Source organism: Aotus nancymaae, unplaced genomic scaffold (assembly GCF_030222135.1).
Source record: "Aotus nancymaae isolate 86718 unplaced genomic scaffold, 86718_ANA_hifiasm-v0.15.2.pri h1tg000089l, whole genome shotgun sequence".
NCBI classification, from domain to species: Eukaryota; Metazoa; Chordata; class Mammalia; order Primates; family Aotidae; genus Aotus; species Aotus nancymaae.
The window spans coordinates 14,377,959-14,400,615 of NW_026988504.1; the positions used below are offsets into that span (position 1 = coordinate 14,377,959).

General features: G+C 45.6%; 1 protein-coding gene across 1 annotated transcript in view; it reads left to right on the forward strand.

Moving 5' to 3' along the window:
• WIPI1 (WD repeat domain, phosphoinositide interacting 1) overlaps positions 1–22,657 on the forward strand; it is a 42,703-nt gene that overhangs the window by 13,330 nt on the left and 6,716 nt on the right. Inside the window, exons 4-10 of the mRNA XM_064369323.1 lie at positions 425–521; positions 11,606–11,703; positions 12,371–12,463; positions 13,463–13,533; positions 14,505–14,612; positions 19,639–19,803; positions 20,846–20,953. Coding sequence (XP_064225393.1) covers positions 425–521; positions 11,606–11,703; positions 12,371–12,463; positions 13,463–13,533; positions 14,505–14,612; positions 19,639–19,803; positions 20,846–20,953 — 740 coding nt within the window. The remainder of the gene's footprint in view (positions 1–424; positions 522–11,605; positions 11,704–12,370; positions 12,464–13,462; positions 13,534–14,504; positions 14,613–19,638; positions 19,804–20,845; positions 20,954–22,657) is intronic.

Consider the following 22,657-nt stretch of genomic DNA (forward strand, 5'->3'; position numbering starts at 1 on the left):
TGAACCCAGGAGGTGGAGGTTGCAGTAAGCTGAGATTGTGCCACTGCACTCTAGCCTCGGGAACAGAGTGAGACTGTCTCAAAAAAAAAAAGGAGGGGGTAGGGGTTCAGGAATGCCTGTTCTAAGGAGAGAAGGAGAAGAAAGGGAGCGGGGAGGAATGGAGGGAGGGAAGAAGGAAAGAGAGAAAAATAAAAACAATTTCTAATAAAATTTCTTAAGATCTTGCATTCCATGCTTCTGTTCAGGTGGATAATGATGTGTGTACGTGCATGCATCCATAAACACAATCTTCAAAGTGCATCATCAAAATTCTCCTTTAGGCTTAGAATCAAGTTAGGACTCATATGAAAGATGAGTGATTTGGATTTGGTCAGTGCCTCTGTAAGGAACAGTTCAGTAGACTGACAAGTCTGTGTGATTCCAGAGGCTGCTGGTTTGCCTAGAAGAGTCCATTTATATTCACAACATTAAGGACATGAAGCTGTTGAAGACTCTCCTGGATGTTCCTGCAAACCCAACAGGTGAGCCCCACAAATGGAACAGATGCCCTTCAAATCTCATGTCCAGGTGCTTCTTTCCCAAGCTTTATTTTCCTCTAAATGGCAAACCTGAAGCAGTGTACTTGCTTCTTGAGTCTTAGTGAGGTCTGTCTGGAGGCTTCGTCTTAATGGTGGCAGATTCAAATTGTGTCAGGCCTTGAGCCCTGCAAGGGGGCTGTGTGGCCTTCATTGCAGTCCAAGAATAACAACACCCTTCGTCTGGGACCCATATCAGCAAATGTGTCAAGGCACGTAAGGTGGATGTGTAAAAGATTTCAAGCATCTGATGTTGAAAGGTGTTTATCCCTAATTGTTTTTTGTGGTTTGTTCAGTACAGAGTAGGTGTAATAATTAGAAGCAGGTTTCAACTTGGTGTGTCTTCGTAGCCAGCAGAAAGACAATCTGAACCATAGATAATGTGTTTTATTACATTACAAATAAATATCTCTACTTTGGTGATATGCTAGGATATTAAACCTTACTGAATTCTCGGAATTTAACACCATTCAACACATTCCGGGTGTATGAGAAGAGGAATGGTTGGATTTGTTATATTGAAATAGCAGATGACATTATATGAATTCATTGAGCTAGGAGTAAACAAGAAAGAATTCCTTTGTTGTGTGGTAGGTTGAGGAGTCATCACATTGGAACAATTTGTGCATTTAATGAGTCTAGATTAATATTTGCAGATTATATTCCAGTTTCGTATCATTGAGCAACTGCTTCTATGTACTGTTTCTTAGTTCTTTGCCTTTCACTGAATTTCAAGATCTATGTGGGTGCCACCCAAGTCACCTAGACTTTTTGAACCTTGGTTCCCTTATCTGTAAAATGGAATGATACCCATCTCCCAGGATTGGCTGAAAATTAAACAAGGTAATGTTTGTGAAAGTGACCAGCACAGGAACTGCCATGCACAAAATACTTCCTGTGTCTTCTCTTCATTTCAATTCTATAAATGGCCCTTGGCTGTTGATTTCAGTGCTTTAACATTTCAGCCATGGCAAAAGGATATTTTAAAAGAACAAAGCCAGCCGGATGTGGTGGCTCACATCTGTAATCCCAGCACTTTGGGAGGCCAAGGTGGGCAGATCACCTGAAGTTAGGAGTTCAAGACCAGCCTGACCAACATGGAGAAACCCCACCTCTACTAAAAAAATACAAAAATTAGCTGGGTGTGGTGGCGGGCGCCTATAACCCCAGCTACTTGGGAGACTGAGACAGGAGAATTGCTTGAACCCGGGAGGCAGAGGTTTCACTGAGCCGAGATCGCAGTCCAACCTGAGCAACAGAGTGAGACTCCATCTCAAAAAACAATAAATAAATTAAAAATAAAGAAAGAAAGAACCAGGCCATTGAGGCCGTTAAGGAGTTCTGTGAGATAATGACTTTGAAGCATATTTTCCAAAATGGAAGATGGTACATGAAGAAGCTGCGGGTGGTAAGTTTTTCCTTTAGACAGGAGAGGCTGAAACCATCTGGACAAGTATCTATTGCAGACATTCTTTGTGCCTGGCACCACAGTAGGCACCGTTAGGCAACCACATACTAGGAGCCCAAAATCTAGTTGTCATGAGTTCCCTCAAACAGTCTGTTCTGGGTTGGTCCGAGACCGGTGCGCCAGCAGCCTTTGGCAGGAGTGGAACCATGTTTAACGCTGGGGTGTAGACACAGTTGAAGGGAGCATGCACTCTTCTGATAGGGAATGAGAGGCCCCTGCATCTGTGCAGAGCTTGAGACTGGCAGGGCCTGAGCTGGGCCTTCAGGGATTTGGGAAGGAACGTCAGACATGCAGATAGCTACAAGCTGCCTGTGGCTTTCAGCTTCTCTGAAGAGAGGGGAGTTAGACACAGCAAATGCCACTTACTCCTCACACCTGTTGCACAATTGACCCCCAAGGAACAGGGTTGCTTCAGGACCGAGCACCCTCCCTTGCAAACACATGTTTATTCCCATTTACTCTTCTGTTTTTTAAGACAGAGTCTCATTCTGTTGCCCAGGCTGGAGTGAGGTGGTGTGATCTCAGATGACTGCAACCTCTGCCTCCCAGGTTCAAGTGATTCTCATGCCTCAACCTCCCAAGTAGCTGGGACTACAGGTGCCCACCACCACACCCGGCTAATTTTTTGTATTTTTAGTAGAGATAGGGTTTCACCATGTTGGTCAGGCTGGTCTTGAACTCCTGTCCTCAAGAGATCTGCCCACCTTGGCTTCCTAAACTGTTGGGATTACAGGTGTAAGCCACCATGACCAGCCACCGTTTACTCTTTTTTTTTTTTAAGCAAATATAGTTGTTTTTTTTGTCATTCAGAAAACTCACTGGTTGCCTTACTTACTGCAGCTTAAACAGAGAGAAAATAAGTACAGGGCTATTAGTGTTTATATTGTTTGTAAAGAAAATCACTTTAATCTCAAGAAAAATTAGAAACGATGGCAGGTACTTTTTCTGTCTCAGATAAAAAGATGTCTCCTTATGAAAGCATCCAGGATTAAATCGAGCATTTCTTCTGAAAGACCAGGAGCAGGTTAACCAAATTGTGTGTTTTTAGACCTCCAACGTTCTTTGGAGATGTAGCCCAAGATGTTTCAAATGCTCACGTTTGTAATTATCACTTCAACTTCTCCTGAGCTCCCTTTCTACTGCAGTAAAATGAAGACGATCATTTTTAGCCTCCAGAGTTGCCATGGAGAGCATTACCTGAGGTCATGGCCTGGGTGGGCAAAGGTGGGTCCACCCTGTCCATGCCCACAGTCAGTTAGGCTCACTGACCAATCCACTCTGTCCCATAAGGCAGCCTTGCACAGGTAAGAGCTGCAATTCAGTGACACGACCAGGTCCTCACTTGGGAACCCTCAGAGGACTCTGCACTGTCAAAATCATGAATATACACTCCCCAGAGGCCAGGAGTCACCTTATCTGTTCTATCCTCTAGTTTATTTTCTGAACAAAGAAATAATATGGAAACTCGGGCTGTCAATTTTGTAAATCCTTGCTAGGTAGAGAAGGAAGACAGAATCACTTGGCTAATGGTCTTTGGCATGCGAATCCTGAATGCATTTTGACTTCATAAACTACAAATAAATTAGCTATCCAGAGTTCTCCTGTTGTCTCACATTTGGCATCTAACGCAGCTGTAAATTTCCTCCTTTCTGTCTGTGTTTGTGTCATGCCTATTCCTGTTGTGTCAGAGATTGCAGGCTGTTTCCTTTAAAGAGCTTGGCCAGACAGGGGCTCCAAGTTAATTTCCTGCCAGCACAGCAGTCTGCTCTGAGCAGTCAAGGGTGGAAATCTCCATGAAAGTCCTGCCAACTGCAGACCTTGCAGTGGAGGGGGTGGTCACAGAGCTGACCACCTTTTACGGAATATTGAGGGAGCGTTCTATACCACACAGCAATGCAGATCATTGAACAACTCATGGTTTCTTCCCCAGCAAGACCTCTTTCTGAAAATAGTAATACAAGTGGTATAGATGGTTCCCTTTTGTAAGAGCATAGGACATTTGCTGCACAAAGAAGATTTCTTTCCTTTCCATTTTTGAAAATTGGAACGTGTAGTCTGAGACATTAATCAACTCAGAGGGAACTGTATTTTATAAACACTTACCTAAAATTTGACATGTAATACTGTAAATACCAATATGAGAATCATTTAGAATCACAGGACTTCCTTCTAATTCCACTGATGATGCCATTGCTTCTTTTTTTTTAATTTATTTATTTTTTTCATCGCATTTTAGGTTTTGGGGTACATGTGAAGAACATGCAAGATTGTTGCATAGGTGCATACGTGGCAGTGTGATTTGCTGCCTTCCTCCCCTTCACCTATATGTGGCATTTCTCCCCTTGCTATCTTTCCCCAACTCCCCACCCCCCGCTGTCCCTCCCCTATTTCCCCCCAACAGACCCCAGTGTGTAGTGCTCCCCTCCCTGTGTCCATGTGTTCTCATTGTTCAACACCCGCCTATGAGTGAGAACATACGGTGTTTGATTTTGTGTTCTTGTGTCAGTTTGCTGAGAATGATGGTTTCCAGGTTCATCCATGTCCCTACAAAGGACACAAACTCATCATTTTTGATGGCTGCATAATATTCCATGGGGTATATGTGCCACATTTTCCCTGTCCAATCTATCATCGATGGGCACTTGGGTTGGTTCCAGGTCTTTGCTATTGTAAACTGTGCTGCAATGAACATTCGTGTGCATGTGTCCTTATAGTAGAATGATTTATAATCCTTTGGATATATACCCAGGAATGGGATTGCTGGGTCAAATGGAATTTCTATTTCTAGGTCCTTGAGAAATCACCACACTGTCTTCCACAATGGTTGAACTAATTTACACTCCCACCAACAGTGTAAAAGTGTTCCTATTTCTCCACATCCTCTCCAGCATCGGTTGTCTCCAGATTTTTTAATGATCGCCATTCTAACTGGCGTGAGATGATATCTCAATGTAGTTTTGATTTGCATTTCTCTAATGACCAGTGATGATGAGCATTTTTTCATATGTTTGTTGGCCTCATGTATGTCTTCTTTTGTAAAGTATCTGTTCATATCCTTCACCCACTTTTGAATGGGCTTGTTTTTTTTCTTGCAAATCTGTTTTAGTTCTTTGTAAATTATAGATATCAGCCCTTTGTCAGATGGGTAAGCTGAAAAAATTTTTTCTCATTCTGTTGGTTGCCAATTCACTCTAATGACTGTTTCTTTTGCTGTGCAGAAGCTGTGGAGTTTGATTAGGTCCCATTTGTCTATTTTGGCTTTTGTTGCCAATGCTTTTGGTGTTTTGGTCATGAAGTCCTTGCCTACGCCTACGTCCTGAATGGTTTTGCCTAGATTTTCTTCTAGGGTTTTTATGGTGTTAGGTCTTATGTTTAAGTCTTTAATCCATCTGGAGTTAATTTTAGTGTAAGGTGTCAGGAAGGGGTCCAGCTTCTGCTTTCTGCATATGGCTAGCCAGTTTTCCCAATACCACTTATTAAACAGGAATCCCTTCCCCATTGCTTGTTTTTGTCAGGTTTGTCAAAGATCGGATGGTTGTAGATATGTTGTGTTGCCTCCGAGGCCTCTGTTCTGTTCCATTGGTCTATATCTCTGTTTTGGTACCAGTACCATGCTGTTTTGATTACTATAGCCTTGTAGTATAGTTTGATGTCCGGTAGTGTGATGCCTCCCGCTTTGTTCTTTTTACTTAGAATTGACTTGGCTATGTGGGCTCTCTTTTGGTTCCATATGAAGTTTAAGGTGGTTTTTTCGAGTTCTGTGAAGAAGATCATTGGTAGCTTGATGGGGATAGCATTGAATCTGTAAATTACTTTGGGCAGTATGGCCATTTTCATGATATTGATTCTTCCTAACCATGAACATGGAATGTTTCTCCATCTGTTTGTGTCCTCTCTTATTTCCTTGAGCAGTGGTTTGTAGTTCTCCTTGAAGAGGTCCTTTACGTTCCTTGTTAGTTGTATTCCTAGGTATTTTATTCTCTTTGTAGCAATTGTGAATGGCTGTTCGTTCTTGATTTGGCTCTCTTTAAGTCTGTTATTGGTGGTGTATAGGAATGCTTGTGATTTTTTGCACATTGATTTTGTATCCTGAGACTTTGCTGAAGTTGCTTATCAGTTTCAGGAGATTTTGGGCTAAGACGATGGGGTCTTGTAGATATACAATCATGTCGTCTGCAAATAGAGACAATTTGACTTCCTCCTTTCCTATTTGAATACCCTTTATTTCTTTTTCTTGCCTGATTGCTCTGGCTAGAACTTCCAGTACTATATTGAATAGGAGTGGTGAGAGAGGGTATCCTTGTCTAGAGCCAGATTTCAAGGGGAATGCTTCCAGTTTTTGCCCATTCAGTATGATATTGGCTGTTGGTTTGTCGTAAATAGCTTTTATTATTTTGAGATACGTTCTGTCAATACCTAATTTATTGAGGGTTTTTAGCATAAAGGGCTGTTGAATTTTGTCGAAGGCCTTCTCTGCATCAATTGAGATAATCATGTGGTTTTTGTCTTTGGTTCTGTTTATGTGGTGAATTACATTTATAGACTTGCGTATGTTGAACAAGCCTTGCATCCCCAGGATGAATCCTACTTGATCATGGTGGATAAGCTTTTTGATGTGCTGTTGCAATCAGCTTGCCAGTATTTTATTGAAGATTTTTACATCTATGTTCATCATGGATATTGGCCCGTAGTTTCCTTTTCTTGTTGAGTCTCTGCCGGGTTTTGGTATCAGGATGATGTTGGTCTCATAAAATGATTTGGGAAGGATTCCCTCTTTTTGGATTATTTGGAATAGTTTCAGAAGGCATGGTACCAGCTCCTCTTTGTATGTCTGGTAGAATTCGGCTGTGAACCCATCTGGACCTGGGCTTTTTTTGGGTGGTAGGCTCTTAATTGCTGCCTCGACTTCAGACCTTGTTATTGGTCTCTTCAGGGTTTCGACTTCTTCCTGGTCTAGGCTTGGGAGGAGGCAAGTGTCCAGGAATTTATCCATTTCTTCCAGGTTTTTTAGTTTATGTGCATAGAGTTGTTTGTAATAATCTCTGATGATGGTTTGAATTTCTGTGGAATCTATGGTGATATCCCCTTTATCGTTTTTTATTGCATCTATTTGGTTATTCTCTCTTTTCTTTTTTATTAATCTGGCTAGTGGTCTGTCTATTTTGTTGATCTTTTCAAAAAAACAGCTCCTGCTTTTATTGATTTTTTGAAGGGTTTTTTGTGTCTCTATCTCCTTCAGTTCTGCTCTGATCTTAGTTATTTCTTGTCTTCTGCTAGGTTTTGAGTTTGCCATTGGTTCTTGAGTTGAGAGCAGGCACTTCTTTTCCAGCTATAGAAGAATTACAGCCAAACAATTACAGTGAAATTGCAGCTGCCAGTGACTTACGAAAATATGTGTCAAGTCTATAACAAGTCCAAAAGCCCCAATCAGAACCTTATTCCTATGTAGAAAAAAGACTCGAAGAAAATATGCTCAGATGTTCAGAACAGTGAAAAGCCTCTGGGTCTTAGAATTGTGGGTGATTTTTTTCTCTCCATTTACTAGGCTTTGCAAATGTTCTACACCATCACTTTTCTATTATACAATAATATTTTTTAAAGCCCATTTCCTTCCTTAAAAAGGCTTATGTGACACCTGTAACAGAGAGAGAAGACTGGCAGAATGGCAAGAGCTAAGCTGAGGAAAACTCTTCTTGCTTACCTTGGGTGGTTCCCAAGATAGGAAGATACATTCATGTAGCTGGTTGGATTTCTCTGACACTTGGAGCATAAGGAAGTCACAGTAAGCTTTTCCGGGGACCTTCATTAAGATTATAAGGCTAGGAAGGCAGGATTCCTTGTCTAAATTCAGATGGATTGGTAGAGGTACGAGCCTAGAGGCAAACTGTCAAATAAGCAGTGTGTGTCAGAGTAGCCTGCCCTCGCTCTGCTCCTTGGTCCCTTTCTCGTTAGCATCTAGTGTCATCCAGTTCTATAAGTATTACAGGAAGTTCAATGTTAGCTTAAAAAGTTTAAACCTTTCTTCCCTTCCGGGAATACTTCTATTTTAACATAAAACTCTGCAGCACAATGGGAAGTATGTATCCAAGCCTTCTGCTCCAAGACCTCTTCGCTCTCTCTGCCCTGAAGACATGCCCAGTATTTTCAGAGGGAAGAAGTAAGAAACGAAGGCCTGGCATCATGGAATGTTAAATCTGGAAAGACCTCTAGGTCACAGTAGCCTTCATTTCCCAGACAGGAAACAGGCCTGAAAAGCCACAAATAACTCGGCCAGAGTTACACAGTACATGGCAGATCCCAGTCTTGAACCAATGTCCTCAGCCTGTCTCTAAAAAGATAAATATTCCTGAAATACTGCCTTAAAATAAAATTTGAAAGTCTTTATTGAGATATAATTCACACGCTATGCAATTCACCTGTTTAAAATACATGATTCAATAACTTTTCGTATATTTCAGGGAATTGTGTAACCATCACCATAATTAATTTTAGAGCGTTTTCATCGCCCCCCAAAGAAACCTTGTACCTCTTAGCTATCACTCCCTATGCCCCCAGCCATAGGCAAACCCTAATCTACTTTCTCTCTCTATTAGATTATGGATTTCTCTATTCTGGACATTTTACTCCAGTAGAATCATACAACATAGGTTCCTCTGTAACTGACTTCTTTCACTTAGCCTAGTGTTTCCAAGGTTTGTCCATGTATCAGTACTTTATTTTTCTTGCTGGATAATATTATAAGAATATGCCTCATTTTCTTTATCCATTTATCAGTTGATAAACATTTGGGTTACTTCCACTTTTTGACTTATGAATAATGCCGCTATGAACACTCATATACAAGTTTTTGTGTGGACATATGTTATAATTTCTCTTGGGTATATATGTAGGAGTGGAATTTCTAGGTCATATGAGAACTTTACGTTTAGCTTTTGAAGAACTGCTAAAAGCACTGCCCCATTTTACATTCCCACCAGCGGTGCATGGGTCTCAGTTTCTCTGTATCCTCGCCAACATTTATCTGTCTCTTTTATTATAGTCATCCTGGTGGTTGTACGGTGGTATCTCATCATGTTTTTAACACAGCTCTTTAAAAAACATATGTGCTAGGCCAGGCGTGGTGGCTCACCCCTGTAATCCCAGCACTTTGGGAGACCAAGACAGATGGATCACCTGCGGTCAGGAGTTTGAGACCAGCCTGGCCAACATGGTGAAACCTCGTCTCTACTAAAAATCCAAGTACTAGTAATCCAAGCTATTGGGGAGGCTAAGACAGGAGAATCGCTTGAACTCAAGAGGTAGAGGTTGCAGTGAACCAAGATCACACCACTGTACCTCCAGCCTGGGCAACAGAGCAAGACTCCATCTCAAAAGCAAAACAAAACAAAACATACACACTGAGAAACCTTCAGTAGTCACGCACCGCATTCCTAAGGCCTTAACTCTTTACTTTGGAACTCTAGTCCATCTAAGATTTCCACAGTCTTCACATGTTTTCTGCCAGCTGCCTCTATGGGAACCCAGCATGCAAGCCAACCATATCTCCTGACTGCCTTCCCTCCCCACTTTCACAAGACTAGAATGCCTTCTGCCTGCCTAGCTGTTCTTGGAATTGCATTTGGATGGCAAACAACTCAGAAAGGATGAGGAGTTGGGGTTTCCAGAGCAAAACTGGGAATGTACAAGTTGTACAAGTGGCCTCTTCTAAGACTGGAGCCAGGATTGACCTTGTATAGCCAAAGGGGTGGCAGGGCTGCCAGAATGTGCAGTTAAAGGTTCTGGGGCTCGGCCACTTCCTCCCGTAGCTATGCATGCAAGTGATAAGAGGACAGCCCGCTGTGGACTCAGCAAAGCCAGAGCAGGAAATGAGACCTAAGATCCAATTCTAAATGTTTGATTTTTTTTTTTTCCTTTGCTCTCCTTCCTCAGCAGATTAGTTAAGGTATGTTTCAATCTGACCTCAAGTTTTTTCTGATACTTTTATAAGAATCCACTTAACATACTAACTTGTAAGAGACATCAGTCACCTTTTTTATTTAGAAAGATGTCTCTCTTGCATGATCTCAGTTTCCGGTAACACTTTGGTTTCTATGGAATTGCTTGAATTCACTCCTATCATGTGCGCCTCTGTTCATCTAAGCCATTGTTTTGAAAATCCTTTACTTAAATGCTATTGAGATGTCCTCCCTCCTTGAATCCCCTTACAAATAAAAACAGCTTATGTTGGTTCAATGGTTTGATGCGCTGTTTACTCTTCCAGAATATTGTTGAAGCATCTTCAATCCAAAATGTCCTCTGTATTTACTTTGTCTCAATGTCTAGGTGCACCATCTTGACTGAAGATGGAGACCTCCGATAAACTCCCGCCTCCAGAGGTGCCCATTTGCCTTATCAAGCCAGAACAGTTGGTTCAGAAACTGCTGGCTTTTTCTTTTTTCTTTTTTTTCTGAGACAGAGTCTCATTCTGTCACCCAGGCTGGAGTGCAGTGGCACTATCTTGGCTCACTGCAACCTCTTCCTCTGGGTTTAAGCAATTCTCCTGCCTCAGCCTCCTGAGCAGCTGGGACTACAGGCGCCTGCCACCACGCTCAGCTAATTTTTCTATTTTTAGTAGAAATGGGGTTTCACTATGTTGGCCAGGCTGGTCTCGAACTCCTGACCTCAGGTGATCCACCCGCCTCAGCCTCCCAAAGTGCTGGGTATACAGGCATGAGCCACTACATCCAGCCTGAAATTGCTCAATTTCTAAATAGGTCATTGGCAGCTCCTCTTCTCCAACTTGAAATTACTGGACAACAGTATATAATCATCTGAAGAAAGACCAACATATACTGACCTTTCACAATAGGAAGATTTATTTCAGTTTTGAGTAAATTGTCTTGTAGCCCTAGAGGGTAATGGAATTAGAAGAGAAGTAGTTGCTATTTCAGAGTCCTGAGTAAAATGTAATGATAAGCATTATATATATATATATACACACACACACACACACACACACACACACACACATATATACACACATATGTAATTTTTTTTTTAATTTTTGAGACGGAATCTCACTCTGTAGCCCAGCCTAGAGTGAAGTGGCGTGATCTCAACTCGCTACAACCTCTGCCTCCTGGGTTCAAGCTATTCTCCTGCCTCAGCCTCCCAAGTAGCTGGCACTGTAGGCACGTACCACCACACCCAGCTAATTTTTGTATTTGTAGTAGAGACGGGTTTTGCCGTGTTGGCCAGGCTGGTGTGGAACTCCTGACCTCAAGTGATCCGCCCGCCTCAAAGTGCTGCAATTACAGGCGTGAGCCACTGCACCCGGCAAGTCTGATTGTTTCACTGTAGCGAGGACACACCCAGTGTTAAATCAAGAGGTCTCCCCCTGTGAATTTGCTTTATTGGAACCCTTTGATTAGAAGAATAATCAGCAAAAAGCAATTGTCTACAGAGCCATTCATCCCCTTGCCAGCAGGTGGCACTGTAGCTGTACTGTTTTCAGATGCCCTCTCCAGCCATGCAGTCTCTCCCTTGGTCCCTGGCTTCTCATGTCCTGTTTCTTCTTTGCCAGGTCTATGTGCTCTCTCTATCAACCATTCCAATTCTTACTTGGCCTATCCTGGAAGCCTGACTTCAGGCGAGATTGTGCTTTATGATGGAAACTCCCTGGTAAGTTGACAGTGACCCAGCTGAGCCACCCTGCCTGCCTTGGCTGTGTGGTCATGGAAGGAAGTAGATAAGGACGCCGGACTGCAGAGGGCTGGAGGCGGTGGGGGTAAGCAGTACTGGGGAGTTGTTCAAGGGAAGGTGATGCTATTTGCCCTCGGGGTGCCGTCAGTCAATATCACCATAAGCCAGCAGGCTAGGCCAAGTCAGACATCTGCAGCATAATGAAAATCACTCACCAGCAGGGGGCCAGTTGCTGACTGAATGTGTCACCCTGCCCCATGCCACAGCCTGAGACTGTATGCAGGTGTTTTGTATTCCCTTCCCTCTGGTCTCTCAGGCTTCCCTGAGCAGGACAGGATTGCTGAGGGAAGTTCCCTAAAAATGTGTGCAAGGCATGCCTGCAACGGCATCGCACTGCACTGGGTGCTCAGTTTGTGGCCACCTTCCCAAGGGCAGGAAAAGGGATGTAAATGGAGTGGCCTTTGAAGCTGAATCTTGATTCATCAGAAAATGATGCACAGCTTACATACAAGTGGCCCGGTGGACAGAGGAAGAGACAGAGGGAGCTGGAAAGGAGGGAGAAAGGAGAAAACAGGGAGGGGAGAGAGAGGAAATCTATCTTCCCTCTTCCGCACCATCAATATCCATTTTTCCTTTTCACCAACAGAAAACAGTCTGCACTATTGCTGCCCACGAGGGGACGCTGGCTGCCATCACCTTCAATGCCTCAGGCTCCAAACTAGCAAGTGCATCTGAAAAAGTGAGTCCACTCCCACCCACGCCTCTGCCTGGGGTTCACTGGATGGCTCCTGCCATGCCCAGGGATGTGGTGGAACGAGCCTGGTGACATGAAGGCTGACTGATCTCTGGGCCCACTCAGAATTTGTTTCAGATGGAGAATTTCTGGCCTCTGCATGTGTGGTATATTCATGCATTTGTTAATTCAATAGACCAGAGCTTATACTATGCAAGATACAAGACGGTTTGCATGAAAACTCGTGATCTTATTAAGAAATGTGCATACACATCAGCCGTAGAGACAGACAGATGCTATACCTTATAAACACAGTACAGTGCAAACCAAATGCTTTGCTTTGCTATTTAGAGAGAGTGATGTCTTCTGCCTGGAATAATCACAGAAAGTGATCAAATGGAAATTCTTTTTTTTAAGATGGAGCCTAGCTTTGTTGTCCAGGCTGGAGTGCAATGGCGCAATCTCAGCTCACTGCAACCTCCACCTCCCGGTTTTAAGTGATTCTCCTGCCTCAGCCTCCCGAGTAGCTGGGATTACAGGCAGATGCTGCCATGTCTGGCTAATTTTTTGTATTTTCGTAGAGACGGTGTTTCACTGTGTTGTCTAGGCCGGTCTTGAACTCCTGGGCTCAGGCAATCCACCTGCCTTGGCCTCCCAAAGTGCTAGGATTACAGGCATGAGCCACCGTGCCTGGGCTCAAATTGAAATGCTAAGAAACCAGAGCAGTTGGGTGAACAGGCACACACACACACACACACACACACACACACACACACACACACAGCCTTGGGCACAGGTGGAAGGGAAAGGGAGACAGAAGGTGCTTAAACCCTTTTCCAAGAGTTGCTGATAGGCACCTAAATAAAAATGCCTCTGTGCCCGACACCGTGTGTTTCCTCCTTTGAGATGGACATTCAAAACTAACACAACAAACTCCTCTATAAAGCGACCTCTCTGTGTGAAGCCATTAATGGTTATGAAATTTCCACCTGCTTTCTTTTCCAGGGCACGGTCATCCGAGTGTTCTCCGTCCCTGATGGGCAAAAGGTCTATGAGTTCCGGAGAGGGATGAAAAGGTCTGTGTTCAATGTCAAACCCATTTTAAAGTCCCCGCAGAAGTCCCACAGGGGCTGCTGGCAGCTCTCTTAGGGAGAGGACAGAGAGTGGCTCTGTCTCTTCACTCACCTGGAGGAGTGTAACTACTCTCCCAGGTAATTGACTTCCAGGCTTTACTCAGGGCTCAGCAAAATTGAAAGCCGAGATGCTGTTTTAACACAGTTCAGCTATGAGAGTCCCTTTCTGACGTGTGCATGGGCGGCCGGCACAGGAGAAATGAGAGAGCCAGGGAGTCACAATCCAAAAATAATTTCTGGTTTCCTTCCATGAAAATAAAGGATGATGTAAAGTATGACTGTTTAGGATCTTATCAGATGTAGGTTTGCAGCCAGATCGGTGCACAGAGCAACTGGAAGATTCCAAGATGCCAGGAAGGCACAGTTCCTCTCCTGTTGAAGAGGTGGGGCTGTACCTTGTTTCTTCTCACATAAATAAGACTATTATGGTCTGGCCATGGTGGCTCATGCCTGTAATCCCAGCACTTTGGGAGGCTGAGGCAGGTGGATCACTTGATGTCAGGAGTTCAAGACCAGCCTGGTCAACATGGTGAAATCCCGTCTCTACTAAAAATACAAAAATTAGCTGGGTGTAGTGGTGGGCACCTGTAATCCCAGCTACTTGGGAGGTTGAGGCAGAATCGCTTGAACCTGGGAATCGGAGGTTGCAGAAAGTGGAGAGTGCGCCATTGCACTCCAGTCTGGGCAACAGAGTGAGACTCTGTCTCAAAAAAAAAAAAAAAAAAAAAAGGCTATGACCCTTTGGGAATCTTTCTGACATTAATTTCTAAACATGAGGACCACAATGTTTAAGGGATTTGGGGCTACCTAGGCTCTTCAGGATACATCAAATTTTCTTATGAAGCTGATCTCAGAACTCTAAGGCTGTAACTCATTTATCCTACTCACTGACCCATGTGTTGCTGTGCTTCTAGGTATGTGACAATCAGCTCTCTAGTGTTCAGCATGGACTCACAATTCCTCTGCGCCTCCAGTAACACCGAGACGGTGCACATCTTCAAGCTGGAACAGGTCACCAACAGGCAAGTACTGCATTGGGGCGCCAAACGCTCGTTAAACGAAAGGGGTCAGCCCCTGGCTCTTCTGCCGGCATGAATGATCTCTCTTCCTTCTCAACACCCCAATGTTGCCTTTACTTGGGACTTCACCTAAGTGATGGAGTGTGTGTTAGCAAAACTTTCGTGGCATATTGCACACAAGCAAAACACTGGGAACCATCCTGGTGAGTTCATGTCCCGGCTCTGCCCCTCAGGAGCCATGAAATCCTTTGAAGATAATTTAGATCTGTGTTCTTCAGTTTCCTCATCTGCAAAACAAACGTAACAATAGTATACATGTCTGAGGCTGGTTGCGAGGATTAAATGAGTCTGCGGATCTAAAGTGTTCAGTATCATGCCTTGCATGTAGTAAGCACTAAGAAGTGTTAGCCGATGTAGCTGTAAATATAGCAATATGTTTATTTATTTTCGCTGCCAGCGCTACCGCTGAGTGCTTGGGAAGCACCTGCAATTTCTCAGGGCATGAGAAGCTGTCTGAAAAGTGAAAGAAAAGCCTGAAAAGTGGATAAAATCTCTAGGGAAGGAGTAAAAAGAACTTCAGGGCAAACAGTGAGCTTTGGGTTACACCTGTGCAGGATGGGGGTTGGAAAGTTCTGGAAAGGTGGAGGAGCAAGAAGGGAGCAGCCCCCAGTGTTTCATACACCATAGGGGTGGGGGACAAGGATTCTAGAGAAAGAGCACTTTGAAAATGTTGCCCCAACCTGAGGGGAAAGGCAGGATGAGGATGGAAATCTTACTGTATTTGGGGGATTGGTTGCTGGTACCCTTGGATGGAGTTTCAGAAGATGGAGGTGTAGAGGCGGGGAGCCATATCACACTGATACATGCTAACACATATGTAACAGAGGCTGGGCACCACATCACGCTGATACATGCTAACACGTAACAGATGCTGGGGACCTTATCATGCTGATACGTGCTAACACATACGTAACAGAGGCTGGGCACCATATCACACTGATACATGCTAACACATACGTAACAGAGGCCGGGCACCATATCACACTGATACATACTAATACATACGTAACAGAGGCTGGGCACCACATTACACTGATACATGCTAACACATACGTAACAGCGGCCGGGCACCATATCACACTGATACATACTAATACATACGTAACAGAGGCTGGGCACCACATCACACTGATACATGCTAACACATACGTTACAGATGCTGGGGATCGTATGCTGATACATGCTAACACATAGGTAACAGACGCTGGGGACCTTATGCTGATACATGCTAACACATATGTAACAGGCCACGCACCATATCACACTGATACATGCTAACACATATGTTACAGATGCTGGGGATCTTATGCTGATACATGCTAACATACATAACAGAGGCTGGGCACCTTATCACGCTGATACACACACATACATAACAGAGGCCAGGCACTGAATCACACTGATACATGCTGACACATATGTAACAGAGGCTGGGAACCTTATCATGCTGATACACACTGATCATGCTGATACACACACATATGTAACAGAGGCCAGGCACCTCATCATGCTGATATATGCACACACATGACAGAGGTTGGGCATCTTATGCTGATACAAGCTAACATACATAACAGAGGCTGGGAACCTTATCACGCTGATACACACTGATCATGCTGATAGACACATATACGTAACAGAGGCCAGGCACCTCATCATGCTGATATATGCACACACATAACAGAGGTTGGGCATCTTATGCTGATACATGCTACCACATATATAACACAAGCTAGGCACCTATCACACTGATACATGCTAACACATACATGACAGAGGCTGGGTACCATATCACACTGATACACACACATACAGTTGGAGAAAGCTCTGTGTTTTTTGTTTTTTGAGATGGAGTCTCTCTCTGTCGCCAAGCTGGAATGCAGAGGCGCGATCCCGTCTCACTACAACCTCCGACTCCCTGGTTCAAGTGATTCTCGTGACTCGGCCTCTCAAGTTGCTGGGACTACAGGCACGCGCCCCCATGCCCCACTAATTTTTGTATTTTTAGTAGAGATGAGGTTTCACCATGTTGACCAGGATGGTCTCCATCTCCTAACCTCATAATCCACCCACCTTGGCCTCCCAAAGTGCTGGGATTACAGGCACGAGCCACCACACCTGGCCAGAAAGCTGTTTTTAAAGGCATGTGTGATTAGAGCAAGCCCACGCTGCCTGAGGTCACCTGAGCCATAGCACATATCACAGCCATGGGACTGATATCTCCTCATCTCTAGGATCCTTGTCCCCACCCCATGGTGTATAAAACACTGGGGGCTGCTCCCTTCTTGTTCCTCCATCTTTCCAGAACTTTCCCACCCCTCTTCTGCACAGGTGTAACCCAAAGCTCATTGTTCGCCCTGAGGTTCTTTTTACTCTTTCCCTACATATCATATCTACTTTTTAGGCTTTTCTTTCACTTTTCAGACAGCTTCTTAAGCCCCGATCTTTTTGGGAGCCTTAATTCATCATCTTTTGTCATGGGTTTGAGCACCGGAGGGCGGCTGAGTTGTTAAGATGCCGTTCAACCCCGAGGTTCCAAGAGTGAGTGATCCCAATTGCTGCTGCAGCCTTGTCTCCACCAGGATTTATCATCAGAGATTAATTTCCCACTTCAGGCTCTCCTGTTTCTGTCTGTGAGCACAGGTGACCAGGAGCAGAATCTCCAAGTTGTTCTGGGTTCTCCCTTCAACCTATCTGTGGGGTGTTCATATGTCCCCGGTGGTTACAGCTCACATGAGCCTCCCATCAGCCTGTCCACAGGGTGTTCATATGTCCCCAGTGGTTACGGCTCACATGTGCCTCCCATCAGCCTGTCCACGGGGTTTTCATATGTCCCCAGTGGTTATAGCTTATGTGTACCTCCCATCAGCCTGTCCACGGGGTTTTCATATGTCCCCAGTGGTTACAGCTTACGTGTACCTCCCATCAGCCTGTCCACGGGGTGTTCATATGTCCCCAGTGGTTACGGCTCACGTGTGCCTCCCATCAGCCTGTCCAGGGGGTTTTCATATGTCCCCAGTGGTTACAGCTCACATGAGCCTCCCATCAGCCTGTCCATGGGGTGTTCATATGTCCCCAGCGGCACGACTCACACGTGCCTACTCAGCCCTGCTTCGCTGGCCGGGGCCCTTAGCCATGTCTTCAGCACCTCGTGCAGGTCCAGCCATTACTCTTAGATTTGGTCTGACTCTTTCCAGACTCTTTTAACCAATACCAATCCATCCTACATCATCTTGCTAATTAATCTTCTCAAAATTCTTCTTTGAACATGACACCTCCTCCTCAGACACCTTTATTCCCCTTTAACCTTGGGAGTGAAGTCCCAGCTCCTCCCTGTCCCCCTGAGTCAGACCTGCTGCTGAGCCCAGCAGCTACCACCCCTAGAACCTCCTCACTCCCTCGAGCCAGGGACAACATCCCATAAAACAGCACGTGCCGTGTGCCAGGCTGTAGGCTCAGCCTCCTTAGTTCTCCCAGCAACCCTGGCGGGAAGGTTGTGATGAGGATTCCTGTTTCCCAAATGAGGAAACCTGGAAATGGAAATGTTAAGGACCTCATCCATCTCTCCCCTCCTCTGTGGTCCTGGACTAGCTCCTGCTTGGACCATCTATGCAGCACTGCACATTCACCACTCACATTGTTTCTCTTTGTATACATCCCATGCTCTCTCAACATGGAATGCAGGGTCTGCATTATATACCTCTTTGTAAACCCCAGACCATAACACAGGTTGTGGGACAGTCAGTACAGGGATGTCTCGGGATGCTTCGGATCACAGAATCATAGCAGTGCACCTAGCAGAGTCACTTTCAGATGAGAACATCAAGGCCCAGAGAGGTTTGTCCAAAGACCCCCTAGCCAATTGGTAGCATAGTAAAGAGTAACTCCCAGGCCGGGTGCGGTGGCTCATGCCTGTAATCCCAGCACTTTGGGAGGCCGAGGCGGGCAGATCATGAGGTCAGGCATTCAAGACCATCCTGGCCAATGTGGTGAAACCCCGTCTCTACTGAAAATACAAAAATTAGCTGGGTGTGGTGGCACGTGCCTGTAGTCTCAGCTACTCTGGAGGCTGAGGCAGGAGAATCACTTGAATCCGGGAAGTGGAGGTTTCAGTGAGCCAAGACCGTGCCATTGCACTCCAGCCTAGGCGACAGAGCGAGACTCTGTCTCAAAAAAAAAAAAGAAAAGAAAAAGAATGACTCCCGGAGCCCTGAGCTGCAGGGTCAGCTTCCCACCAGGACCAATCCTGCAGACAAGCAGCCTCTCAGCAGGCGCCCGCTCCTGGGAACTCACATGGCAGCCCTGGTCCTCAATGTGTCACCCTCTGTGTGGGGCAGAGCTGGGGGAGTGTCTCTCACCAATGGAACAGTCACCCCCTCGTCTGGCAGAGGCCTTGAGATGAAGTTCCATGACTGCAGGAGACCTCCCACATCCCTGTGCGTGATCTCCATCATTATGCATGCTGGACCTGGGTGACTCCAGGGCTATCTACCATCAGACACCACCCAAAATGTCTTGCCCGGAGGTTTGCTGCCCACTCAGTCTGGCTCAGGAGGCCTTCACATTGAGATCTGTCTGTTCTTCCATGAGCCCAGCTCCATCCCGAGCTTATTTAATGGCACCCGGATATCAAGTCCATCTCACTCTCTACCTTAGTTCTCTTTTGGAAATCTCAGCATCAGACTAATCGTCAGATCCGCCTTCTTTAATAGGGGAAAGTGGTAGCATTGGGAACCTTTTAACAGCTTGATAGTGGCTCTTCTGAAGAACAAACAGGCCCCTGATGCTCTTTAGTTATTGCCAGAATAATAGGTCCTGGATTGTTCTCAGTGGGCAGAACATTATGCTAAGGCACAGTCTCTCCCTGCGGCGGTGAGAGTGCGGCTAATGGCGCTTGGGTGTGGAGTTTACTGGGTGCGAGCAGGGCCTACAGCCCAGTCCCATTGTTGCCTGTGCATTACTCCCCTAGTCGACCAGAAGAGCCTTCGACCTGGAGTGGCTACATGGGAAAGATGTTCATGGCTGCTACCAACTACCTCCCCACCCAGGTGTCAGATATGATGCATCAGGACAGGGCTTTTGCCACTGCACGCTTGAACTTCTCCGGGCAGAGGAACATCTGCACACTCTCAACGTACGTACACCACCCACTCTAAACAAGAGCATGCTTTCATCAGTTTATTTTTCCAAAGCACAAAAATCCCCAAATGTGAAAAGAAAAAAAAATAAAAACAAAAAAAACTTGCCCCAGGCCAGGCATGGTGGCTCACGCCTGTAATCCCAGCGCTTTGGAAGGCTGAGGCAGGCAGATCACCTGAGGTCAGGAGTCTGAGACCAGCCTGGCCAACATGGTGAAATCCCATCTCTACTAAAATACAAAAATTAGCCAGGTGTGATGGTATGCTTCTGCAGTCCTAGCTACTCGGGAGGCTGAGGCAGGAGAATCGCTTGAACCTAGAAGGTGGAGATTGCAGTGAGCCAAGATCGTGCCACTGCATTCCAGCCTGGGTGACAGAGTGAGATTCTGTCTCAAAAAAGCAAAAAAACCACTTGCCCCAAAGGAAGGGTGAATAGAATCAAACCCCTGCTTTTCCTATCTGACTTCAATATAGATTCTCAGGGGGCAGCTAGAAGTTGGCATGGGAATTTTAACCTTCCGGTTATAATGACAATGTCCTAAAAACAATTCTTATTTTTATGGAATTATGTAAAAAGCCTCCAGGTCTGTGGTGCTGACAGATGTTTTAAGAAGTTTAAAGGAGTTTACTCAAAAGTTAAACATTTTTAAAATTTCACAAAACTAACCAGCAACGACAGTGAGCCAATCATCCATTTCCCCCACTTCTGTCTCGGTTGAGGGCTGAGACACATGTCAGAGGGAGACTGCGCCCCATGTCGGGAGCTGATGTGTTTGCTAGCTACTGCTGTTCACAGGGTCACAGCATCTATACTCGTTTGCCTCATCCACACTATGACATTCGAAGACAAGAAATAATCCTGAAAGTAGATCCCAAGAATGCAAAGGAACAGCCAGAAGCCCCGACCCAATCAGTGGGCTAAGGGTTTGTCAAAGGCAGAATCTAGTGACAGCTAGGGTGAGGGGGACTTTGTCGTTGGAAGCGAATCCGTCACCCACGTTCGTCGTCCTCACAGTTTATGTTTTCCTTGGCCCCTAGGATCCAGAAGTTGCCACGGCTGCTAGTTGCATCATCTGACGGACACCTTTATATCTACAATTTGGATCCTCAGGACGGAGGAGAGTGTGTCTTAATCAAAACCCACAGGTGAAGATACTGCTTTTCAAAAGACAGCCTTTTGAGAGTCAGTTGTGTAGAGTTGTCTCTTCGCCAAGAACAACAAGCTTCAGTGCCCTTGCTTTGATTTGTTCCTCACTGGCAGTCTCAGTGGCAAACCTCTAGTGGGCACCTGCTCTGCCCTGGCCTCTGTGTCAGGCGCCCTTGGCCTGAGGTAGTCACCTGGAAAAGTGCCACAATTAATAATACACGAGATGGTCTCCCCCTCGGCCTGTCTTCCTGACGTAGCCCCGAGCTCATAGTGGGTGTTCAGAAATATTTGCTGCCACCAGGCATGGTGGCTCACACCTGTAATCCCAGCACTTTGGGAAGCTGAGGCAGGTGGATGGCTTGAGTCCAGGAGTTCAAAACCAGCCTGGGCAACATGATGAAACGCTATCTCTACCAAAAACAAATACAAAAATTAGCCGGGTGTAGTGGCACCCACATGTAGTCCTAGCTACTCGGGAGGCTAAGGTAGGAGGATCACCTGAGCCTGAAGAGGTAGAAGCTGTAGTGAGCCATGATCACACCACTGCACTCCAGCCTGGGCAACAGAGTGAGACCCTTTCTCAAAAAAAAAAAAAAAAAAAAATTGTTCCCTGCATTGAATTGAAAAGTGCTCTACCAGGCACCTTGACTCATACCTGTAATCCCAATACTTTGGGAGGTCAAGGAGGGAGGATGGCTTGAGCTCAGGAGTTGGAGACCAGCTTGAGCAACAGGGTGAAACACCATCCTTACAAAAGATATAGGTAGAAATTAGCCGGGTGTGGTGGCACATGCCTTACATTCCCAGCTACTCGGGAGGCAGAGGTGGGAGGATCACCCGAGCCCAGGAAGGTCGAGGCTGCAGTGAGCTGGGATCACACCATCACACTGCAGCCCAGGCAACAGAGTGAGACCCTGTCTCAAAAAAGAAAAGAAAAAACAAATGAAAAGTGCTCATGCCTTCTGTGAACAAGCACAGACTGAGCTCTTGCTGTGGCCAGGGCACAAGCTGCCACTGCCCCTCACCCGTGGTCACTCTCCTTGCTCACATGTCCTCACCTGAGTGCATTGGGAAGAGCAGAGGACCAACCTTTGTTTAGTCAATATAAGAGAAAGGGGCCATTTTGAAGGTGTGTGACTGCCCCTGGTAGTTTCAGGTCACTTCAGGTCATCCTGGCCCAGCAGCATGTGGGTAGGTCCACAATTTAAACCCACAAAGTTGGTGGGTGGATCACCTGAGGTCGGGAGTTCAAGACCAGCCTGGCCAACATGGTGAAACCCCATCTCTACTAAAAATACAAAAAATTAGCCAGGTGCAGTGGTGGGCACCTGTAGTCCCAGTTTCTCGGGAGGCTGAAGCAGGAGAATTGCTTGAATCTGGGAGGTGGAGGTTGCACTGAGCCGAGATGATGCTACTACACTCCAGCCTAGGTGACAGAGCAAGACCCTGTATCAAAAATAACTAGCCAGGCATGGCGGCTCATGCCTGTAATCCCAGCACTTTGGGAAGCTGAGGCAGGCAGATCACCTGAGGTCAGGAGTTCGAGACCAGCCTGACCAACATGGAGAAACTTTGTCTCTACTAAAAATACAAAATTAGCCAGGCATGGTGGTGCATACCTGTAATCTCAGCTACTTGGGAGGCTGAGGCAGGAGAATCACTTGAACCCGGGAGGTGGAGGTTGCAATGAGCCGAGATTGTGC